The 25,956-nt window shown below is 43.3% G+C and overlaps 1 protein-coding gene across 1 annotated transcript in view; it reads right to left on the bottom strand.

Moving 5' to 3' along the window:
* Positions 1-25,956, bottom strand: part of LOC309499915 (zona pellucida sperm-binding protein 3-like) — a 95,064-nt gene that overhangs the window by 62,694 nt on the left and 6,414 nt on the right. Inside the window, exons 2-4 of the mRNA XM_082171451.1 lie at positions 12,150-12,265; positions 11,949-12,052; positions 11,652-11,829 (exon numbers count right to left, since the gene is read on the bottom strand). Coding sequence (XP_082027577.1) covers positions 11,652-11,829; positions 11,949-12,052; positions 12,150-12,265 — 398 coding nt within the window. The remainder of the gene's footprint in view (positions 1-11,651; positions 11,830-11,948; positions 12,053-12,149; positions 12,266-25,956) is intronic.

Below are 25,956 nucleotides of genomic sequence, written 5' to 3'. Positions count from 1 at the left end.
TCACTGTAAGAGCTAATAAACAAAGTGCACATTAAAGTCTTATCCATAAACTCTCTCTCTCTCCCTTTCATTATCATCAACATACACAGCGAAGTACACAAAACACTTGTTACAACCGACCAACAGTAAACAAATATATACACCTTCTCAGAGGGTGCTTAATAAACTGGTAAACTTTATATCCGTACAACGACTCGATGAGCTGTCAAAGTGTGCGCTCCCACTTTCATTTCTGCCGTGACCAGTCGCTCCGGAGAAAGTAAAAGCTTGATCACGAACAGTTGGTACTGATCCATCCTCGAGTAACAAGAGTAAATGAAGACTGCTATATTCATTCTTACATCCAACAACAAATCACCTCAATCGATTAGGAGAAATTTCTTGTCTACAGTTGCTCCAGTGTCGAAAACAATGGCGGACTGTGTCCAGCTCACTCAGGGAGGGTCTATGCTCAAACTGCAGTGTCAATCAACAGTCATGGGCGGGGCCTGTGCAAAGTGACGTCACATTGCCCCGAATCTGAGAACGGCTTGTTCTGAGACAGTGCTTATGATTTATGGGGATTTAAAAAAAAGCACTAGGTGGATTTTTATCATTATAGGGTGGTTGTGTACACACACTGCTAAAACACATTTATGTTCAAACACCATGTAAAAGTGAATTTTGCATAATAGGTGCCCTTTAAAAAAAAAAAAGGGAAAAGTGACGACCAAGCAAAAAAGGTTGGAAGCAGTGAGTCTCTCCACCACTAAGAGACATAAGGAGAGTTCTTTAGCCAATAAAATTGAGGTTGACCTCAGTTTGCCCAGATTAAGTCTTTAATACTAAATCTACAACAGAGGAAGGCACAATCAGCGATGTTGGAAAATCCAAGTAGGGAATTACCCATTATTTAGGATGTGCTGTCCATGGCAGCCTCTCAAAACCAGTTTTGTGTGGAAGGAAACAAATAATTCTTATCGGAAATCCACTCTCAGTTCTCTCATGATGACTCTCAGAACCACGGCACATGGTTCAGAGGAAGGAGCAGAATCAGAATAGGATGTAGAGAGATAAGCCCTCCAGATTGCGTTGGCACGCTTGAGCCTGGACACTGCCCTTACAGTGGCAGCTCCCACCAGTGTCTCATGCAGACTCATGTCAACACTCACTCAAACACGCCGCCAAGTCTGTCTGGCACAGTCTCCACTATCAGAAGCTAGGAGGAGGACACTTCGTGACCTCCCCGGAGTCCCAGGCCAACTGTTTGGACCAGCGGCAAACTCTGGAATACAGCATTTAGACATAAGACCAGACCAGACAGCAGCTGGCAGACCTAATAAGAACTCCCTCACAATTTAGACAAGGGTATGGGGGACAGTATCCTACTCGCTCTCAACCTTTAGTTCATTCACGTGCTGCTCATAGGAGCCAGCCAAGGCAACTAGATCAACCTGTACAGTACCCTAGAGCACGAGGACAACAATTCATTCGGGCTCAAAGGGACAGGGCATCAGGTCAGCTCCACGCATCGTGTATGCTTTGGAATGGGAATGGAACAATGATGACATTGTGGCCTAACCCCTCATTCCTACCCAAAAGACTCAACATCATTTAGGAATCAACCAATTGAGTTGGAAACACTCAATTGTTCTATATCTGACACACAAAATGGCAATCAAACTGACCTATTATGTCCAGTGCAAGCCCTTCTGGGCTATCTGAGAGCCTCAGGGAAACTGCGACAGTCAGACCAGCTCTTTCTCTGCTACGGCGGGCCAAAAAAAAGGGTAGCCTCTGTCAAAACAGAGGTAGTCACACTGGCTGGTGGAAGTCATTGTCCAGGCATACAAGGCCAACATCCTTACATTGGCAGCCGGCATAAGACGCCATTCGACGAGAAGCATCTTGGGTAGCATTAATAGGTGTCCCTCTAATGAACATTTGTGCAGAGGCTTATAGGTCATCCACTGATACCTTCTCCAGATACTACAGAGTTAATGTGGCAGCCGCTGGTGCTATGGAAGCGGCAGTCCAGTTGGATCCCTCAACTTCTCCTTAAAGGGATACTCCACCGTTTTTTCATATTAAACTATGTTATTCCCTTGACTAAGACGAGTTGATGCATACCTCTCTCATCTCAGTGCGTGCTAGTGTTGTCACGATACTAGAATTTCTAACTTCGATATGATACCTTGAAAAATAGATATTCGATACCCTTTTCGATACCACGGAGAAAAAAACTGCCACAATATTAAGGGGGTATAAATATAACAAGTCTAGAACATGACAATGAGGGATATTTTACATGAACAAAAATGTCCTGAGGTAGTGCACTGGTTCAAAAGCAAAAATGCTGGTTAATACATTAACGTTATTTGATGAACAGATTTAAACGCAAACGTGCATCACACGCGAACACATGCTCACTGGATCGACATTAAGTCAAGCACCTTTATTTATATAGTGCTTTTAACAATACAGATTGTGTCAAAGCACTTAACAGTATCAAATTGGAGGATAGCGTGTCAGTAATGTATAATAAGATTAAACATTCAATTTTCAGTTAAAGGCATTTCATTATTGAATTCAGAGATGTCATTGTCTAGCTCAGTTTAGTTTAATTAGTATCTGTGAAATCAAATTGATGATAATGAAGGCAAATTGCAGAATTAAATAATCATTTTTTGAATAAAGTTAAATAAGCACAAGTTAATTTACATATGACCACAGTTAAAATATTTACTTGTCTAAGATTCCTCAGTCAGATTATATTAACTTTAAGAATTACGGTGAAAAAACGAGACGACACACTCATATCAACAACAACACTAGGCCATCTTATCTGTTTAATGTTCCAGAAATGTTAAAATGACAAGAGTTACCAACCTCTCGAAATCATTTATATAGATCCGGGTGTCGGTCTTTCAGGTGCTTTGCTATATTAGCCCCGATCACACCTAATTCGTTTTTCAGGTTCGAAAACGCGAGGTCACACAGAACGAGCAGTGCGCTGCATTGCTAGACAACCACTGAAACAGCTGTCCTGTCAGTCAAGTAAACGTCAAATCAGCCTTTTATTAACTTTATTTACTTTAACATTGTGGTAGTTGCAGTTCGTGAAGTCGTTAAGCTCCTGGTAACCCGCGAGAACACCACAAGTTTATCCTCCATCATCGCACTCTCCGGGCGTTCAAGCAACTGTAGCTTTCATCACTAAAACGGAAGGCTCGCCTCTCCATTCAATCGATTGGCGCTTTTTCCGCTCGGAGTTGCTTTTTTTTTTTTTTACTTCAAAAACGCGAGACGCAGCAGGCACATAAACAGCGCGCAGAACGCTCGCTGCCATAGGAAACCAATTGAAACCAGGCGCCTCTCACTGCAAAAAAAGGCGTCAAGTGTGATCGGCCCCATTCACTTCACTTTTGCTATTAACCAGAATGAGACGTGCGCGTGTGGTGTTTGTCAACGCGCCTTTGGAGAGAAGTGAAAGTGACAGCTCGGCTAGTATCGATACTTCGGGAAATTAGTATTGGTACCGTTCAGATATTTCAGTATCGATATTTATCGAAATATCGATATTTTTGACAACACTAGTGCGTGCACTTAATCGCTCTGGCGTGCGGTGACACTTTGATAGCACTTAGCTTAGCACACGGTTTGCGTGATCAGTCACAATGGAGTCGAAAGAGGAGCAGCGGGAGCTAGAGGTAGAGATTGAGCCGGAACAGAGCCAGGGCAAGAATGCGTTTCTATCTTGGAAATTCAAACAGCATTTCACAACGAAATATAACCTCTGCTTGCCAGCAACCAACATCCTTTCAGCGTCCAAAGACTCCACCTCCAACCTGAAGCAGCATCTTAAAGTAGGCTAAATTATTGTTTTTTTATTAGCCAGGTTTAGTCGTCTGCTGTAGTTCTCTTACGAGAGGTACTCTCGTACTGCGTAAGTCTTACGCTAGGGGAAAATCTCTTTTCCGCGACATACTGAAGCCAAAAAATTATCCTTAATTTTGAAATAATGTAAAACGCGTTGCGGCAGCATGCAGACATAGGCGAGACAGCTTCCGCGCCTATTGGCTGCCCTGCGGCAACTGCAGCAGCCTATCGATAAGGCCCAGCACCAATGGGGGCGCTTCGCGCCCAATACGTCACGTCCCGCCGAAACGGACGTGGCCTGGGGCTATAAATATAGCATCGAAAGGCTAGCTTACCGATTTTTCATCTCTTCAGCGGAGCTCACGCGTCGCTGGATCCAGAGAGAAGAAGCCGCGCCGTGGAAAAAGCATTTCAGCGGGACGAGTTCGGTACCTGGAGTCGCTGGCCGCGCCGCCTTCAACCGCCGTTCCTTCTACGCTATCCGGCGTCATATCCTTTTCATTGCTAGTGTGTGTTCGCCGCCGCGACTCACACTCCTTCACTAAAAGAGCAGAGCGTCTTTTTCAAGATGTCTCGTCCATCCTGTGGCTCGTGCCGAGCCCCACTCAGCGACGGGGACCGCCATGTCATCTGCGTTTCCTGCCTGGGTGAAGGACATGCAGCTCTAGCGCTCGCCGACGGCGGATGCCCTCACTGCGAGCTTATGCCTATGGCGACTCTGAGGACTCGCATGGCAACCTTCCACGAGCCTGCACTTCCCGCTGTGACGCCGCGCCGTAAAAAGCGCCGTGCTCAGCGGATCCCTGAGCCTCCCACCGAGAGAAGCTCGCCGGTTCGCCTGCCAGCTTCGCCGTCTGCTTCACTCGAGTCTCTCACTCCCGGACAGTGGCCGCCGTTGGCCGCCGCTTCCGCCGGAGATGACAAAGAAGAAGCGGCAGTTTTCGAGGAGGACAACTGCTCTATCCTGGCTTCGGACAGCGAGGATTGGGCGAGCTCTGTGGACCTCGCCCCTTCTTCTGCCCGCGAGTCGTCAGGAAAACGGGCCAGTATTGAAGCTGAGCTGATGCGTCTGCTCACACAGGCCACAGAGAGCCTTGGCCTCGAGTGGTCCGCGCCCGCCGAGCCTACACGCAACCGTCTGGACGGTTGTTTCCTACAAGGGGACCGCATTTCCACGCCCTCAAGACCCGCCCCGTTTCTTCCTGAGCTTCATGAAGAACTGGCAAAGTCTTGGAGCGCCCCTTTCTCAGCCAGGCTGCGCTCCTCTGCTTCAGCGGCATTCTCCGTGGTGGACGGTGCCAAAGACAGAGGATACCTCGCTCTTCCTCTGGTGGAGGAGGCAGTAGCAGCCCATCTTTGCCCGCCCTCTGCTGGACGGCGGACTAAGACGGCACTACCTTCAAAAGCCTGCCGCGCTACTTCTACCCTGCACAGTCGCGCTTACACCGCCGCTGGGCAGGCTGCATCAGCGCTACACACTATGGCCACTCTCCAGATCTTCCAAGCTAACCTTCTCCGAAAGCTGGACGAGGAAGGCACGGAAGCAGTCAACGTGGCGGATTTAAGGAGCGCTACGGACCTCGCTCTCCGCGCTACAAAATCTGCTGCACAGGCCATAGGGCGGAACATGGCCTCTCTCACCGTTGCTGAGAGACACCTCTGGCTGACGCTTTCAGAAATGCCGGACTCGGAGCGCTCTGTGTTCCTCGACGCCCCCGTTTCTGCTACTGGCCTCTTCGGATCGTCCGTCAAAGATTTCGCGGACAGATTCGCCGAGGTACAAAAGACGTCGCAGGCCATGAAGCACTTTTTGCCAAAGCGCTCTAGCTCCGCATCAGGCCGCTCTAAACAGCCGTCTGCTCGCAGCTCGCAGCCGCCGCCCCCCGCCGCCGCCTCACAGCGTCGACAGGCCCGGGACCAGAGACCACGCTCTCGCTCTGCCGGCCGCCGCCCCCCACCGCGTGGGACTCGGCCGAAGATTGAGATGAAGCCCGAGGCCTCAAAGTCTTCCTAGCCAGCTTAGGAAAACGACGGTGTTCAAGCCCCGCTGCGGCCGGGTTTCCACCAAAACTTCTCGCTCGTCCAGTTCCATTACATGCGACTGTTCCAGTGTACTCTGCAGTAAACAAGTCGGTTACATTACCCGCTTGCCTGTACACAAACGCCGTTTTCACGGCGACCCAGATAAATCCTGTAAAGAGTGTATTTTCTGGTATTCCGGCCACGGCCGACGGTGTTATGAGTGTAGTAAAAATGCCCACTGCCCAGTGCCCATTCCTACACACAGACACAGCCCGCCCCACAGGGCTCGCGCACATAAAATCGACTCATGTCGATTGCGCACAGAATGTAGTGAGCGTGCCCACATCCCAGTGCCCACAAACACTACACGCTGCATGTCTCTCGGTTTCTGTAAAAACGAAACCAACACACATACAGCCGACTCAGGTCGATGGTGTTTTCAGTGCAAATGTGCCCGCTGTCCTGCGCCCACATTCACTCACAGACATGACGAATCCCTCGGTTTCCCCCACGCTCGCCGAGCCGAGCGCGGGCGAACCGCCCGCTGTGATCAACACACTCCCCGCCTCGAGCGCTGCAAATGCGGTGTCTATAATACAGCATACCGAAGCTCCCCGGCCGCCACTATGTCACGGCCAGAGCTCCGATCTCATTCAACCCTTAGCTATGCATGCACATGCGTGGGCAAAGCTTCCCGGTGTATCAGAATGGGTGCTGAACATTATAGAAAGAGGCTATTCGCTACAGTTCGCTCGACGTCCCCGCCGTTGTGCGGTGTGAATCGAAACCACGGTAGAAAAGGAAGTAGCAAGCGTACTTCGTACCGAAATTGCGAAACTGTTGAGCAAAGGGGCAATAGAGCCTTTATCTCAAGCTCAGAGCGAAGGGGGGCTATACAGCAGATATTTTCTGGTTCCGAAAAAAGACGGGGGTCTCAGACCCATTCTAGATCTAAGACAACTGAACGAAGCGCTTTTAAAACGCCGGTTCAGAATGCTCACAACCAAGAAAATCCTCGCGCAAATTCGCCACGGGGACTGGTTTGTGTCAATAGATCTGAAAGACGCGTATTTCCAAATACAAATAGCGTCACGTCACAGGCGATTTTTGAGATTCGCCTTCGAGGGCCAGGCTTATCAATACACAGTCCTACCGTTTGGCCTGTCCCTAGCACCCCGTACATTCACGATGTGCATGGACGCAGCCCTCGCTCCCCTGAAACTTCGGGGAATGCGAGTTTTGAACTACTTGGACGATTGGCTGGTTCTAGCTCAGTCACATACAGAGCTCATAGAACACAGAACCATTTTACTCGAACATCTCGAGAATCTGGGTCTCAAAGTCAACTGGGCGAAAAGTTCACTGTCTCCCAGTCAGAGAATATCCTTTCTGGGCACAGAACTGGACTCGCTGTCAATGACAGCTCAAATATCGCTACAGCGCAGATTGACTATTCAGCGCATGACAGAAACCTTCCGCCGCGGCACTATAGTCCCGCTAAAGAAGTTTCAAAGGATGCTCGGTCTCATGGCAGCAGCATCCACAGTTCTCCAGCTGGGTCTGCTTCGCATGCGCCCACTGCAGTTCTGGCTACAAGCGCGAGTACCGCGTCGAGCGTGGACTTCAGGTCTCTTTCGCCTCAAGGTCGATCAAAAATGCGTCTCAGCACTGATACCCTGGAGAGCGACCGACTGGTACCAGTCAGGTGTAAGCCTGGGGACTTCCTCGAGTGTGAAGGTGGTGTCCACGGACGCCTCCACCTCGGGATGGGGAGCACTGCTCGAGGGCAGACCGTTTTTCGGCCAGTGGTCAGAACGGGAAAAGCTTCTGCACATAAACTGCCTGGAAATGATGGCAGTCGACAACGCGCTGAGGCGCTTTCGTCCCCAAATAGCAGGACACCACGTCTTGGTCCGCTCGGACAACATGTCAGTGGTAGCCTACAAAATCGCCAGGGAGGCATCACATCCCGAAACCTGTACAGGTTAGCGAAACGCCTCCTGGTATGGGCTCAGCACAATTTGCGCTCGCTCAGGGCAGCGCATGTGCCTGGCCACCTGAATGTGGGACCAGACAGACTGTCCAGGAACAATGTTCCAGCAGGAGAATGGTCACTGCATCCGCAGACAGTCCAACTGCTGTGGCAGACATTCGGCAGAGCAAAGATAGACCTGTTTGCGTCTCAAGAAAACGCTCACTGCCCGGAATTTTTCTCCAAGAGCAGGGATGCGCTGGCCCACGTCTGGCCCCGCTGCCCGCTCTATGCTTTTCCCCCCGTCGCGCTCCTACCTCATGTATTAGAGCGGATCAGGGAAAGCAGATGCTCAGTGTTACTGGTGGCTCCGTTCTGGAAGAACCAGGCTTGGTTCCCAGTTCTTATGCAGCTGACGAGCGCTGCCCCATGGCCAATACCAGTGAGGAGGGACCTCCTCTCTCAAGCCAGGGGCTCGATCTGGCATCCTCGCCCGGAGCTTTGGTCCCTACATGCGTGGGCCATCAACGGGTACCCTCTTATATCCCAGAGGGAGTGTTAAACACGATCATGCAGGCTAGAGCTCCCTCTACGAGACGGCTCTATTCCTCAAAATGGTCAGTGTTCTCCAGCTGGTGCACAGCACGCGGCTTTTCACCCCTGGACTGTGGAGTGACGGAGGTTCTCTCCTTCCTACAAGAGCTACTGGATGAAGGCAGAGCCCCATCCACGCTCAAAGTCTATGTGGCGGCTATAGCAGCGTTTTCTAAACCAACGCTTGGTCAGTCACTGGGAAGGAACGATCTGGTCATTCGGTTCCTTAGAGGAGCTAAGAGGTTAAATCCTCCCAGACCTCCCTCAGTCCCCATATGGGACCTTTCTACGGTCTTGGAGGCCATGAAGGGTGCCCCATTTGAGCCAATCCAGTCAATAGATATCAAACACTTGTCTTTCAAAACGGTGTTTCTTCTGGCTCTCGCTTCAGTGAAGCGCATAGGGGACTTACAAGCGCTCTCAGTGAGCGCGACGTGTATGGAGTTTGGGCCAAATGACTCGAAAGTCATACTCAAACCGAGGCACGGGTACGTCCCTAAATCCCTCAACACACCGTTCAGGGCCCAGGTAATTTCCCTGTCTGCCCTGCCGGTCTCTAACGAGGAGAAGGACGCCAGCTTCCTTTGCCCGGTCAGGGCGTTAAGGGCTTATGTGTCCCGCACGTCTGTTTTCAGACAGACGGAGCAGCTCTTTGTTTCACTCTACGGACGTTCTAAGGGACTCGCCGTGTCGAAACAGAGTCTATCTAGATGGATAGTCGATGCTATAGCGCTGGCTTACACCTCTAAGGGCTTGCAGTGCCCATTAGGTGTCAGAGCGCACTCCACGAGAGGCGTGGCCTCGTCGTGGGCTTGGTCTAGTGGGATTGCCTTGCAAGATATCTGTATGGCGGCAGGCTGGGCCTCCCCGTCTACATTTATAAGGTTTTATAACCTAGAGGTTCCCGCTCTGCAAGCTAAGCTGCTTTCAGTCTAAAAATCGGTACTGTCTGCCCCGATTGCGTCCGGCCCAGAATACCGAAATGGCTTGAGCAACGCTCGTTTTAGATCGCGCAGCTATATGGGCAGTGTGTAAGACCCACTATATTCATCAGTCCAGGCCGGGGTCGCCCTGACTGAATAAAATACCATCACTATAACTGTTTCTTATAGGATGCTACATTATAGGAATGATGCTATTCTAGCCACTCTTCCTGGGCTCTCTGTGAGTTACTTATGATCATGTACTACATGAGCCCGGGCACTTGCCCTTGGGACTTTGGTGCTGGATCTTAGCATGCACGGCGTTTTACACTGTTTCCCCTAGCGTAAGACTTACGCAGTACGAGAGTACCTCTCGTAAGAGAACGTACTCGGTTACTAACGTAACCTCGGTTCTCTCTAGAGAGGAAACGAGTACTGCGTATCTTGCCGTGCCTGCGCACGCTCCGGTTCGCTCCGGCGATGAAAAACCGGTAAGCTAGCCTTTCGATGCTATATTTATAGCCCCAGGCCACGCCCGTTTCGGCGGGACGTGACGTATTGGGCGCGAAGCGCTCCCATTGGTGCTGACGTCACGATAGGGCCTTATCGATAGGCTGCTGCAGTTGCCGCAGGGCAGCCAATAGGCGCGCAAGCTGTCTCGCCTATGTCTGCATGCTGCCGCAACGCGTTTTACATTATTTCAAAATTAAGGATAATTTTTTGGCTTCAGTATCTCGCGGAAAAGAGATTTTCCCCTAGCGTAAGACTTACGCAGTACTCGTTTCCTCTCTAGAGAGAACCGAGGTTACGTTAGTAACCGAGTACGTTTTACTGGTCACCTTGCTATTTTATAGTTGTATCAGGTAGCTACCAGGGCTGTAACGATATGCGATATGAAACCGAAATCACGACAAAATCTCAGAAAATGCATTTAATACCAATATATTGAAACGTCTGTTTATATATCCATACTCCCTTAATAAAGGAGTGCAGACATTAGAAAAAAAATCTCTCTACACATGCGTTTTCTATTTAATATGAGGGAAATAAACATGCGTGACAAAAAATGTTAACTTTTAGGTGGCAAAATATTTTTTTGTACTTCTGTGAATTACACTGCTCAAACCAAAAGTAATACTACCCACCGGGATGAAGAAGGGTTGGCTCTCCACAGAACATAAAATATTCATTTTATAAAAATTTTCGTGTTCGCATTTATGAGGAAAAAACAATGTTACGGACGTGACCGCTCTGAAAGCGGCACTAAAAGACTGCTTTAAAACTTTCACAGAGACCTCAAACAGAAAGCACAAAGCCTTTCTTTAAAGTGAATTTCATTTTGTATTAATTTAATCTTAATTTTAATAAATGTTTATCAACCAATTGCCTGGATTTAATAAATAAGTAAATATAGCAGATAAGATAAAACTGGAGCTCATCTCATAAATGAACCGAAACTTGGCGTATAAGGTTATACTTAACTCACAGACATGTCTACTTTTAAACCGAACAATTCAAAACGAAAGAAAACAGACTGCTCTCTGCTTATGTAATCCGTATGAAATGCGCATTTCACTACTGCGAAGATCGCGAGTCAGCATCGGCAACTTCATCTCTGCAGCCGACACCGACACAAAAAAAACACTTGTTTATTAATAAACAATTAAAATATCTCCTTGATATTATTTGACATTCATAATCATTACTTTTGCCGGTTCTTTGTGACAGCTTTTAGGTCCTTTATTGGCAGCACCACCCTTACATGTTACATGAACACGTCACCACCGCACCTATATTCCTATACTTATAAAATGCAATTCAATGTGGAAGTAATCCAAGTAGCCTATTCAGAATACGTTACTTAGATTGAGTAATGTAACGGAATACATTACAAATTACATTTTGGGGCATGTATTCTGTAACGAAACACGTTTTTGAAAGTATCCTTCCCAACACTGTATACGGTGAACTTTCAGATTTAAAACTTTGCAGGATGTTTTCATTCACTTAGAGCTTGTTACACTACATGAAAGGTCATTTTCAAAAATCCATAATAGGGGCCCTTTAATGGCGGTCTTGCATGCAATTCTCAAAACACCCACAAGATAGCCATTTATCGATAGAAGAAACACCAACTAGACTACATTAGAGTGAGTGGTGTTTGCCTTCACAAAACTCTGATGCTACAGAGGTTGCCAGGAAATTTCTATGCAGTTGCTAAGATGTTCTGAGTGAAAAATTGAAGACCAAAAAAAAAGCAAAGCCCTAATGAATGTACCCACCCATGATTTTCAATAACCGTGTATCTGGGGATAGAGTTGACATCTGGAGTTACTGTGGCAACACAGCTCTCAAAATATATGCGGAGGTTAATGTGATGACCCAGACGAACTGAGGCTTCCATGTTTATGATGTCACCCAAGAAGTACACTGCAGAGGCCCGTTCAGAGCGCCAATCACCTGCACCAGAAAAAATGCAAACCCAGTATGACCATTCTACAACTGTCTACTTCAGACATTCAGGTAAAGTGTCAAAATAAAGAGTCCTGAAATTACAAACTTGTAAACCCTGCACATACTTGTCATTAGCTTTAGTGAAAACTGCAAGTCCTCCAGTGCAGATTGCATTGAAACGTAAGGAACCATTGTTGGTTTGATGGGGTTACTGGTAATGTCAAATCTCCTGGACACAAAATAAATATCCCATTTTTATACCCATCCCGAAATAGTAGAGGGGAGTAACTATATATATTGCGTATATAAATAGAATGTCCACTTACCTGCTATAATAACATTCAATAGGAACTACTGCCTGCTCAAGGCGAACCACTCCGTCTGGAGAGGGTTGTGGAGTGAAGATAAGGAGGTTGGTATATATAAGAGAGTCATCTGTAATCTGAACAAAAATAAAGCTCAACTGATTAAAATTATTAAATTGATTAACCATGCATTTAAGTGGCTGTCAAGAACTATACTTTATTAATTAGGCTTTGGTCTCAGGTGAAATGAAATGCTGCATACAAGCCGCTTTGCTATTGTCTTAGGCTATGTTCAGACTGTCAGTCCAAATAAAATTATGCATATCCAATTGAAAGTGTGAACTGCATAAAAACAAACAAACAAACAAACAAACAAAAAGACACTTGGAATGCTATTTTTACAAATGATTTGAGCTTCATTCATAAGCGGTTTGAAATTCTATATCTCTGACCGCTCTGATCAGATTTTGCTTGGTTTGTGACTCACGTTGTTATAGAAAACGTACAGAAAGTCACTGCAGAAACAAGGTTGTGTTGTTTGCAAAGTGCCGGTCGAGCATAAAATGACAATATAACAGACATATTTTGAAACTGGCAGAGATGACAGCACGGAATAAAGCTGCTCATATCAGCCTCCTACAGTTCTGCCGCTGCCTCAGAAGATGCAATAGTCAAACATGGCTTCTACACATTGTTATGTTGTAAATCAGACAGCATCTGTATTGCAAACCCCTTGATGTTTCGGTTGTTGTTTTTGGTCTATGCCTATCAACCCAATGTCATTGTTATACAAACCAATGCAGATATTCCGGAAAACGAAAGAGCGGCATGGACACACAATTCCGATCTGAACAGTCTGCAATACACAATGTGGACATCAATAATTTTAGATCAGATTCCAATGTGGACATCAATAATTTTAGATCAGATTCCAATCGGATACACAATCGAATTTGGACTAACAGTTTAAACGTATGCCTTAGTTCAGACCAATTCAGACTACGGTCAGTCCAAATCCGATTTTTGCAGATATTCATGTGGTTTGAACACCTATTCAAATCGCATTTCTGGAAATCTGTTTCAGTCTGACCGCTCTCGGGTGCATTTCCCAAAAGCATCATTAGCCATCTTTGGTTGCAAGTTCCGTCATTTGTCTCATGCAAAAAGTCTATATGCTGATGTACCAGGCAGAAAAGAGATCAAAAGGTTTGTGCAGATGGAAAAGCACACAAAATCCTGTACATTAGTCATATGGGAAGGGTGGAGGTAGTGGAAGGCACTGAAAACACATGTTATAAGACTTTTTTTGTTTTTTGTTTTTTTAAACGGTATGGTCAGATTTTCCATCAATAGAAAGCCTCTGGAAAGAAATTTTTAATGGTGGCGATATTACGAGGAGTGGCGAAAAAACAAACAGCTATAAGGATGCCCATTGGGTACCTAGCGATAAGAAAAAGGTATAAGACATGACATCTGGCAATGGTAAGATCAGATGAACAGCTGGCATCTCACTTTATTGCTTGTTCAATAAAGCCAATTCTTCTGAGACCTGGAACTTTGACTCAGAGCTTTCTTTGAGACCCGAACCAAAGAGACTATAAATCTTAAAGTTCAACGAGTTGGTGTTTACAACCACAGTTCCAACGGACATTCGCAAACAGCTTTGCAAAGTTGTGTGGTTGGAACGACGTCTCTCGACCTGTGGTTAGAAGCATAGATTCTTGTTTGCATGACATGTGAACTTAAATCCTTATCTTGAGAAAAATAAGCAAGCTGAAATTCAGTACAAGATGTTTTATTTTGAATATACAAAATGTAATTTACGTTTTACTTTGTAAAGACATTTAAAGTGCCATTTTTAAAGAGTGAGCATGTACGTACGCACTAGAACATAAGAACGAGCCTATATAATTGAATCTAGAAAAAGCTAAATAACTGATAAAATGTTTCGGGAAACAGTCATGACTAGCTGATTTCTTCAACAATGAATCGTACTATGGTAGTTAAGCAGCAAGTTGCTCTCTTTTCAGTGGTTTTACTAATATTTTCTTATTAATCTATTTCTACAGTACTATTTCTAACCCTAACTAGCCCCATTGTTGCCTGTAAATTTGACAATGCTCAACTCATGGATCGGAGGCCTGTCGATGCTTTGACAAATTCAGATTCAAGTAGCTTTATAGGCATGGTAAAAAGGCTTTACATTGCCAATCACTGGTCGATTTGCTGAGTTTTTCAAACAGGAGGAGAGACCACAGACCAGATCTTGCACCGTCAGTATACTAGCTACATATAATAGCTTGATTAGTCACACGAAAATAATCAGAAAGAGTAACAAAATGCTTTCTCTGTCTAGATTTGACTAATAATAATAATAACAATGCAAAAACTGATACTTCAAATGAACTTAACTTTGACAAAAAAAAAAAAAAGTAGTCACTCATAATGTCTCAAAGGCCTATATCAAAAATGCAAAACCTAATGCAATTAAATAATTATGTCTGAAAGCAATGTACACACAGCCATGTTTATACATTTTTATATAGGGCTATACATCCATCTAGTGGTTACACCTGTGTATTACAGCTGATAAATGGTTCACAATTTAGAGGTAAATATTTAGTTCCATAAAATCCCCTTATATAGCCAGCACTTATTTCTGTTTTCCTCTATTAAAAACTCAGCAAAGATTGAATAACCTCACTTGAATAGCCATTACTAGTGACATTTATTTTATCACTAATATTTATGATTAGTTTTAGTGATACACGGGTCAATATGACGCTCATGTGTTCTTATTGGGTGTGCGTGCGCAGACATCCCACCCTGCAAAAACACTTCCGGGAGATGGCACAACACCCTTTCAATCAATCAAACAAACAAACAAACAAACAAATATACATATATACACATACACACATGTATATATGCTACTATTATATTCATTCGCATCAGCCACCTAACATGGGTTTGCTTATTTAATAGCATTTGTGCACCGAAAGTGATGTAGTTGAGTGTCTCCACAAAATCTGAAAGCAAGTGTTCACAGAAGACACATTTGAAACATGTGATAATACCAGATGTAACGGTAATGCCACTTGGCTGACCATCATAATACCAGGTGGAAACAGGCTTTCTAGGGGCTCTACAAATCCCTGAGGTTAGGGTCCTGTGTAGACCGTATCTGCCCCTGATCACACCAAACAGGTAAACTCAGTCCGCTTTTACACTTATGCGTATAATTGTGCTCTTATAAACTATTCGAACTCAAACTTTCTGGGGAAAAGTTTTTTTAAGATAAAAAACTGAAAGTTGTCGGAGACTTAGTGGTGACGTCCAAGTCATGGGATCATAGTGTAGTTTGTTTGTAGCCTACCTTTAGCATTTTACTTCTGGACACTGCATTTAGGCTTCAAAATTCATAAAAGTTGCATTCATCTGAAAATTCTCTTGATGAATTATCTTGAAAAAAGTACAATAAACTTTTGTTGATCACCAAGCTTGTTTTTTCCAATAATCCAAAAGTCTATGGAAAAATCCTATTGGGTTTTGTCGAAGGAACCAGTATGATGCTAACTGCCGGTTGGCCTACAAAGTGACATCATACCTGCACCACTCTATTGAACGTTACAAGTTACAAGTCGCCATTCACAGGGCCGGCCCGCGGCATAGGCGGTATAGGCAAATGCTTTTTTTTTTTTTATATATATATATATATATATAATACTATTTTTTAATTCGAAATAAAAAAAAAAAAAAATTAAAAAAAAGTCCGGCTCACCAATCGTCCCCCGCCCATCGAGTGCTTGAAGTGCGTCAGAAACAGAGCGCGCGCGCGATCAGTTGTTGGTAATTTGTTGTGTAGCGTGCGCGACTCCGCATCCAATGTAGACAGCACTGCTTTTGTTAACACACAGCTCGTAGAAACGGGCCTGGCAGCTCGCGCCAGTTCTAGACGCGGTGAAAGTTTCCTGATTGTGACGGAAGGCCGAATTTACATGACACATTATAAATGAGCATAGTCTGCGATCAGGGCCGCGGGAAGTGGGGGTGCTGGGGGTGCTGCAGCACCCCCTGTTTTCACAGAATTGTAAATGCAACGCATATGTTTGTTCATTAAAATGTATAAATTTTTAGCATTTAGTCATTTATTTGTAATAAACACTTTAAGTGGGCTATTTAAAAATTGTTATTTATATGTTAAATTATATTTTTAAAACATAAGCGCAGAGTGTTACGTAATATTGTGTGTGTTTGTGTTTCGAAAGAATTTGTCCGCAGCTGCTCAAAAAAAAAAAAAAAAAAAAAAAAACGTCAAAAACCCCACTGTCAGTGTTTTGTAAGGAACAGGCAAATATGTAAAATATAGCAGGAGACATTTTAATTGTTTACTAATAAAACAGTTATTTTTTATGTCAGTGTCGGCTAGACAGATGAAGTTGACGACTCGCGATCTTCGCAGCGCCAGAGAGAAATGCACATTTCATACGAATTGCATAAGCAGCGCAGTCTGTTTTCTTTCGTTTTGAATTGTTCTGCTTAAAAGTAGACATTTCAAGCTATCTATATGTCTCAGGTCTGTGAGGCAATAGGCTACCTTATAGGCCTACGCTGAGTTTCATTATGAGACGAGCTCCAGGTTCGCCAGCGCCTCCGTATCCTGATTATTTATTTTCTAATAGCCTATATTTAGGCTACTTCTTATTAAATCCAGACAATTTGTTGATGAAACATCGATTAAATTTAATTTCGTTTTGTATTAATTGTATCTTAATTTTAAAGACAGGCTTTGTGCTTTCAGTTTGAGGTCTCTGTGAAAGTTTTAAAACATTATTTTAGTGCCACTTTAGAGCGCTCACGTCCGTAACGGAGAACTGTCTGTAACATTTTTTTATTTATTTTTTGTGAAATAAATTTCTAAAAAAATGCGACTTAGTCCAGTGCGACTTAGGCTATAGATGTTTTTTTCTTCCCCGTGGCGCATATTGTGACTGATATGCGACTCCGGAGCAATAAAATAAAAGGGACTCCGGAATAAAAGCATGAATCAATAAAGTCAAAAATGTGATGTGCAGTCAGGTTTGAGTGTGTGCGCGTTTTTTGAGGAGTTTTATAGTCTTGATATTGTTTCTTATTCAAAAGTGGTGTGTGTGTGTGTATAGGCCTATATATATATATGCTAAATCATGAACACAATGACGGGGTGAAATGGGCTGTGATGCATGGGGCGCCAGGTAAAATCTTGCCTAGGGCAGCAAATTGGTCAGGGCCGGCCCTGGCCATTCATATGCACGAGTGGACAACTGGTGCATTCAAGTCATGGCGGAAAGATTGTATTTATGATACAGTAAATGCGTATTTAAGTTGAGCGCACATGAACGCCACCACAAGTTCGTGAAGAGTGGGAAGCTCGGGATTTTTTGATTGTACTAAACCATAAAGATTATCATAGCATGTTTCTTAAATCTCAGCAAACATACAAAGTTAAAATACTAGTTTCATCAAAACAATGAGACAGTTTTTTACTTTGAAATGTGCATTCAATGTCAGAATGTCTGTTTTTGATTAGGTCTGTGTGACCCTGCCCACTGCAAAAGTTACCCAATAGTATTTCGATTTCTAGGTAACTAAGCTTATTGCAGCCATGAAAGCCAGCAAATTAACTGAGTTAGATCGCAGTTGCGCATCCTCAATCTGGCAACTCGAATGAGAATCCAGTAGGGGGCGAGGTTAAAACTTTTACCAATATTTAGAATTTAGACTGCAGTAACTATTTCAACCGCTAGCTGTCAATATTACATCCTGCATTTCACTTCTATTGGAAATATCCTACCTCCCACTTCTGAAGTCGTGATTACACACTCATTGAATAGAATCATGGAGGACTTCCGGTTTATTCTTATTTCTTGAGGAAATCTTAAAGCCAAAATGTAAAGTTATTTAGTTTTGAATAAAATGTAGGCCTAGCATCCCATTCGTTGACAACCATATAAACATTCACAAGCTTCCCAGAGGTAAATACGACAAGGTGTTCATGTCCAATTTTCAACTGGGAAACCATTTACGATAATTCCGATAACATGTGAAGGCAGCATAAGACTGAGTTTACGAGCTGGGGGCGTGTCAATGAGAAACGTGACAGAATACCACCATATTTAGCAGTGACCAGTGTTGGAAAAGTTACTTTGGAAATGTAATACAGTAGGTTACAGATTACAAGTCACCCTATTCAAATGTAATAAGTCTAACTATTTAAATTACTATATTAAAGTAATATAACATTACATTTGATTTCTTTTCTAAATTTCTAACTAATGTTTTCAATTGTTAAACATTTTCAAACATTTAAACCAGGTAGGGTTAATCGAATATAGACGAATATATCTGCTTAAATAGAGTTATCTCCTGTAGTCCTTTCGGTGTGTTCAAACACAGATTTTATTTTTTTTCCCGACGCAGGCGACAACAGTCGGCTTTCATCAACGCTAGTTCTTTGGCGTCAGTTTGGTGTGGTCCTACCTTTACAGTAGTACTCAACACTGATTACTATCAGACTTTCAAAATCCTTCATCACTTGTCTTGAATTAAGACTATAATAATTCAAATTTTAAAGCACAGCCACCACAAAAATCTAACTTTCACACCTCTTTTTACTTTTAGATCATTCTGAGGTTAAATACAGATTTCTGGATAAAATTATTTTTAAATTTCCAGCACTGAAACACATTTTTATCACTCCCCATGGTGGCAGCTCTCAGACAGGGTGTAGCGTAAAGCTTTCAGCCACAATGTGGATTGATGTAAATCATGGCAGACATAGTACCAGAGCGCGTCTACGGACAGCCTGGCCACTCCCTATTAAGTCCTATTGTACCGAATTTTGGTTGTAGTTCCACCAGAGTTCCACTTGGGGCGATCGCTCATGAGTGCAAAATGAATGGGAGTCTATGGAGCTAGATGGCTAAATTTGTCTCTTTCACCCGATTGCCGTTGAGAAATCTCAGATTTGATTGTAGGTTTTGCAAGTTCAACATGGGTTATAGGTCGAAAGTTGAATGAACGAGTACTTATGTCCTTTCGATTTCTTACAGGGTGAGTTGTTGTTGCCCATAACACGCTAGCATTCTGCTAATGAACGCTGATTGGTCAGTGAAGGACTGATTACGACCAGAGATACCGCTTGATGGCATCGTGTGTGTGTGTGTGTGTGTGTGTGTGTGTGTGTGTGTGTGTGTGTGTGTGTGTGTGTGTGTGTGTGTGTGTGTGTGTGTGTGTGTGTGTGTGTGTGTGTGTGTGTGTGTGTGTGTGTGTGTGTGTATTTTCGGCGTGGTCTTTTAAAACAAAACAAAAACTCTTCTATTTACCTGTGTCGATGCCTCAATAGAAAAGAAAGTGCAGAGCGCAAAAGCACCAAAGTGACTGAAGGATTGCCGTAAAGCAGTATCTCAGGTCGTACGATGTGTATGACGTCATTGACATTTTAAAAATACTTTTTAAAGCAAATAAGTGACTGAAAATCTAACACCCAGCAATGTGTAATTTCTTTGCATCTCCTTTCAAATACAACATTCAAATTACTAGACAAAAAATTATTATCCTGAGAAAAGTGGATTTTGAGGGGTATAGCTCCATAGACCGGTAATTTCTCTACTGTGCGACAGAGTCGCGTGGTCATGACGCAATCGTTAGCCTATTTTTACAAAAACTGCTTCTACGGGGCCATAACGTAAGATACATGGTAATGGAGCCTTTTATACATTTTTGTGTTGCTCTAGAAATAATGGACAAATGGAGTCTTTAAACGCCTCAGATGTAAAGTTATTCGCTGTCAAAGTGACGCCAAAATGAATGGGAGTCAATGGAATGCTAACAGCAGGTGTGGGTCTGCTAATCAATGGCGGCGCCTGGGGAAACTTCAGTGTTTGATGAAACATTGGCCCCCTGCTTTTTTCTTTGTTTCACAATACTCAATTAATGATTGTAAACTGAGGCTGGTGTAGAAAAGGTCTCTGTGCTGAATTTTGAAAAAAAAATTTTTTTTTTTATTAATTCACAACAATCCATGCTATGGACACAGCCATTGATACAGGCTGGAGTAGAATTTTTTTTTATGCTCCTATTTGAAACTTCTGGTTTTCGAACACAGAAGTGTTATAAAGGCCTATAACATCGCTTTACTAAACACCCTTTAAACGGCACGAGGCATTGGCAGGAGACATCAAAAACAGGCATAGCAGCAAATTTATATTATTCAACATATCTTAGCTTTTTTCAGAAAATATTCAGATGTAACCCCCTTTGTAATCATTAATAAGTAACTAATTTAAAGCCACACTAAGTAGAAATTATGTTTGTCAAACAGCGACCCCTAGAGTCGCTGTGGAATACTTGCACTGTCGTAAATATATTATATTATAACATTTTTACATGATTGCAGCTAGATCACAAGTAAATAGTCTATAGTCTAGGCCTACTGTATAATTTAATTTGTGTTGTTTTTATTGGAATGTAAACATTACAAAATGCCAGATAACATCAATTAAGTTAAATGTACGTCGCATTATTTCATAACATTGGCCGTTATGATGTCATTAGACATGATTATTGCAATTTATCATAATAGTTTGCAAATTGTGCTCGTTTACACTATTTACAACCTCTACGTTAGGCTTATTTATGATAATTATGTGAGATATTGAAAGCTGTTCTCATGATAATCGCAGGAATCAATCAACAGCGTCGTCTGATATCCCTCAGGACTACGTGATAAATACACCTCACAACACCTGAGTTCAGCTGGCAAACTAATTCGTGAGGCATAGCTATCTGATTTATCAAAACGATTCCATTTAGGCTACACCTGGTCACATAAATGTATTTTTGCGAAACGGATTTAAATTCGATCTTCAATTCTTGCGCTTTATGCAGATTTAATGGAGTTCACGTCACCGAAAGCAACAGATATGAGCTGCATTTTATAGATCATCAGCTAAAATTTCTAAATCAAAGGCCGCAATAAGAGAGAGCAGTAACAGCCCTGGTAAGATCATTTCGTTTCTTTACTTTTAATGATGAAGATTGTGTGTTAAGCGTCTGCGACTTACTTTCACTTTGATTTGCACGTTGGCTTGATGCAGTTGCTCATCTGCGGTGATGCGTGTTCCAGCGCGTCGTCATATCAGGATATAACATAATAGCCTATACAACGCTCTCACACGTTTTTTTTTAAGACTTTTTGGGAGGAGTACAATTTACATATGTGGTTTCAAAAACCATATGCATTTACACTTGTCCAGTTTCGTCTGGAATGCATCTCAGATCTCCTCCTGAAGTGGTTTGAGGGATCGGATTCAAATCCGTCTCAAATGCGTTTCGGAGGGCATTTAAACCTGGACTTTTCACGATCGGATAGCTATCCGATCTGAGAAAATGCATGAAGTGGCCAGGTGTAAACAACCCCCATGACAAAAACATACGCACGAAAGCCGAAAACAAACGCTGGTTGGCCTCTCACGTCCAAATTTGACGAAGTGGTGGGGGAAGTGACGTATGCCGTAAAGCAGTCGAATTTTGTAGTTCTTTTTGTGCTCTGGTTACTACCCGAACACCGAAGTTACATAGTGCCAGTAAAAGCGATACAGACCCTGTCGAGCTATGGCAAACGTGTCATTCAACCTATTGTAAGTCGATGTACCATCACAAGGATCTTGGAACTATATTATTAAGGTTGAAAAGTTACATAGTGTCGCTTTAATTCGACATTTTTTCTCAGAAAATGTAACTGATTACGGTTTCATTTAATTTGTAATTAAATTACATAATGCCGTTACACGCAACTAGTTACTTCCCAACACTGGCAGTGACATTGTCAATCTTTTTTATTTACAACAAAAGTTAATTGCCAGCACAAAATATAATAGCATTGTAATATATGTAACGATAAAGTTTACAGTGGCTTCATAAATTAAAAACAAAATGTCACAAGTGATGCACATTCTTTGTTCTTCATTTTCTAGGAGTATAAAAAACTTGCAGTATTTTTGTGTAGTAAATTAAGAGGCACACCGCTATACCTTGCTCCGACGAAAGTGACTTGAAAACACCTGACGTCATAAACACGACTTCCCAACTTGTAAATGCGAATATCTCCGTGACCGGATCTCCGTCATCTAAAGCGAATTTTCGTTCTCATCGGTTTGGCCAACAAACAGATATAGAGTGAAACAGTGCCCGCCTTCTTTTTCAGTAGCGCTGGTTCGGGAAGTACTTTTTTGCCATTCATTCATTCCTATAAGGATTTTAAAACAGTCTTTGGGTACGTTTACATGACAATGATATGCTTAAAACAAAAGTTTTTTCTTTGAGTTTTCCACGTACATTGTCTAATGAACCCCATTTACACGGATTCGCGACTAAAAACACTGTATTCTGCTGCCAAGCCATTAGATGGCGATGAAACACCATAGACTGAACACGTAATACGCATATGCAAGACGTCATCATCTTCAGAGATTCGCATTTTTGTCATTTACACGGACACCGTTGTCAAAAACGTGCACTTTGAAACCCGTTTTCAAAAGTTTGCGTTTTCAAGCACCCAAAACTCCGTTGTCGTGTAAATGAATGGCCAAAACGCATAAGTCTTCCGTTTTTAGTTGAAAACGGTGTTGTGCAAACAACCCCTTTGTTAAAGAGTTATAAAGTCATGAACCAAGCCAAGCAGCTACAAGGTAATCACAACACTACAACCTTAAATGACAAGTTCGGTATTTTACACTTAAAGCCCTGTTTTCAGATCGTTTCTGATGAAATACAATGGTTAAGATTGAAATTTGGACAAATGCTGCTGGCCCGAGAATTTTCGGTTTCTGTGGTAGCACCCCCCCACCTCCACAATGGTTGCATAGGTGCACTGGAATAATCCTTCCTAAAACGCATTAAACTTTCGTTTACAAAGACGTGAAACTCACCGAGTGGTCAGGGGTGTTCACTGAAATGCTCACACAAAAATCGCTGGTTTTATCGATAAAACCTGTTGGAAAGCATCTTTTGCAGCGATTTTTGTGTGAGCATATCAGTGAACACCCCTGACCACTCGGTGAGTTTCACGTCTTTGTAAACGAAAGTTTAATGCGTTTTAGGAAAGATTATTCCAGTGCACCTATGCAACCATTGTGGAGGTTGGGGGGTGCTACCACAGAAACCGAAAATTCTCGGGCCAGCAGCATTTGTCCAAATTTCAATCTTAACCATTGTATTTCATCAGAAACGATCTGAAAACAGGGCTTTAAGTGTAAAAAACCGAACTTGTCCTTTAATTTGAAGCAAAGAAAAGACAAAACGACGAATAATTTTTTCCGAAGTGTTAACTAATAATTGTTGCAAACTGGTACTACCAACAAAATATTACTGCATTCCTGGAACTGGGTGTCGTTACACTACATCCTTATGCATCGCTTTCTGCCAGGACTTTTACGTGCTTTTCCCAAACCACTGAAGTGACGTCGACGTCCGGGTTAGCAGTAGCATGAGCCGTCAGGCAAGTGTTATTTAAATAAACTTCTGATGTACTTACAAACTTTCCAATGCCTCGTTTTATGAGTACAGAACATATTTGTACTACCGTATAAGTTTGGTACCATTCTGGGCATTATTAGCGGGGTAATTTACGAGATGCATCCTAGGGTCCATTAGTGCCTGCACTAAGCCATCCGGCTGATATTTCAAAATAAGCTCTAATAAGGCTCTAATAAGTGTTTGGCTCGAGGTCATGGTGCAAAGGACCCTAGGTTGATTTTACCCCGAACCATCCCTTTAACGGCACGCAAACGAGGCAGTCGTTTTCGGCAGCCAACTCCACAAGACCGAAAGTGCATATGAAGTGTGCCATTTGGGACAGGGCCATTCACATTAAAGCATGATAAACCAATTATACAATCGATGAAACTACAAAGCAATAGACGAAACTACAAAGCTGACACGGAGGTATATATAATTACGAAATAAAGTAATTATGATTGTTGTTGTTATTAATATTATCTAGTAATATTAAGTAGCATGTAAGATAAAAGTAGTTTTATTATTTTATTTTTATTTTATATTAAACAAAGCCGTTTCTGCGACAGCTCCAGCTCTCCGACGCACAGTGTAAACGTCAGCGTCCGAATTCACCAGGGGGGCAGGGTTTCATATTACTTTGAAGTTTCCCCGGGCGCCGCCATTGGCTAGCGGACCATCACCTGCTGTTAGCATCCCATTGACTCCCATTCATTTTGGCGTCACTTTGACAGCGAATAACTTTACATCTGAGGCGTTTAAAGACTCCATTTGTCCATTATTTATTTCTAAAGAAACACGAAAATTTATAAAAGGCTCCATTACCTTGTATCTTACGTTATGGCCCCGTAGAAGCAGTTTTTGTAAAAATAGGCTTACGATTGGGTCATAACCACGCGACTCTGTCGCACAGTAGAGAGATTACCGTATGGACAGGAGGAGAAGCTCGCGCAATCGGGGGGACGTGGAGGCAAAATGACTAAATAATTAATCAGAATACTTGGCAAAAGTTTCTCCTGCTCCTAGCTCATGGACACCTCCTACTCACACTCTCCGTCTCTGCAAGTTTCGGAAGGGAATGATTCAGATTTCTCTCGGCACAGCTACTAGAAGACAGACGGGTTGCTTACGTCACATCTACGTTGTCAAGCTCAGTTTGAGTCTGCGCAGTACGCTCGACCATCAGGAAGTTAGTGCTTCTAATTGACTTCACTTGTCTCCGTTCAATCCAATGGGGTCGCTGTGTCCAGTTTATATACTGTCTATGGAATTCACTCACTTCATTTCGTTCACTCCTTGCAGATATAGACCTTATGCGCCAGAGAAACAAGGGCGCAGCCAGTGTTGTGCCTGAACGCGTTCATTGAACGATAGTTCATGAACTCGTTCATATTTTGGGCGAACGTGAACTGAACGTACTGTATTACTGCCTAATGAACGTTACTGTGAACTCGTTCATTCTGGTGTCTGTGAACGCCACGCTCTCTCAGTTTAACTTCGTTCAATAGAGTGCCAGATTTCTATAGAGCCTTCCAGGCGAAACCCCGGATAAAACACACCGTAAAGGCCTATTTATACTTCTGCGTCGAACTGCCGCCGTAGCTACGTCGTAGGCTGTGTGTAGCGCGCGTACCCTTCGGCGTACCCTGACGTGCACCTCTCCAAAAATGTAACAACGCGTCAAATCTACGCGGACGCAAGCGCTGTGATTGGTCTGCCAGAACCCCTCCCTCGGGGTTTCACATGCTCCCTAGGTGCGCGTCAACGCGGACAACAACGCAGAAGTATAAATTAAAACCAACACATTGCCTACGGCGTATAGGCTCCGGCGTAGGTCCGACGCAGAAGTATAATGAGGCCTTAAACCGGCCTTAATATGTAGCGGAAAAAACACCCAACTCTCTTGTTTGAGCTCGTTCATCAAAATGAACAAATCTTTTTTCGAGTCATTTCGTTCATTTAAGGGGCTTTAAATGTTATACTATTAACTGGCAAATTCCCAGAACACATCCACCTACGCAATCTTGATCATATTCTGAATTAAGAAATCATTATAATGCAGTCAAAAATCGTTTACAGGGAACATAATTACTTTACCTTCCGAGTCTTTCGTTCATTTGTCACGTGACAGACGCAATGAATAGAATAGATCGTTCATGAACGACTCACTTAAGGCTGATTTATACTAGGCCTATAGGCCAATTTATACTTCTGCGTCGAGTGTACGCCGTAGTGTACGTCGTAGGGTACGCACGTAGGTGACGCCGTCGTG

Source organism: Leuciscus leuciscus (genome assembly GCF_965113295.1).
Source record: "Leuciscus leuciscus genome assembly, chromosome: 5".
In the NCBI taxonomy this organism is placed as follows: Eukaryota; Metazoa; Chordata; class Actinopteri; order Cypriniformes; family Leuciscidae; genus Leuciscus; species Leuciscus leuciscus.
This window is presented reverse-complemented; position numbering and strand designations above follow the sequence as displayed.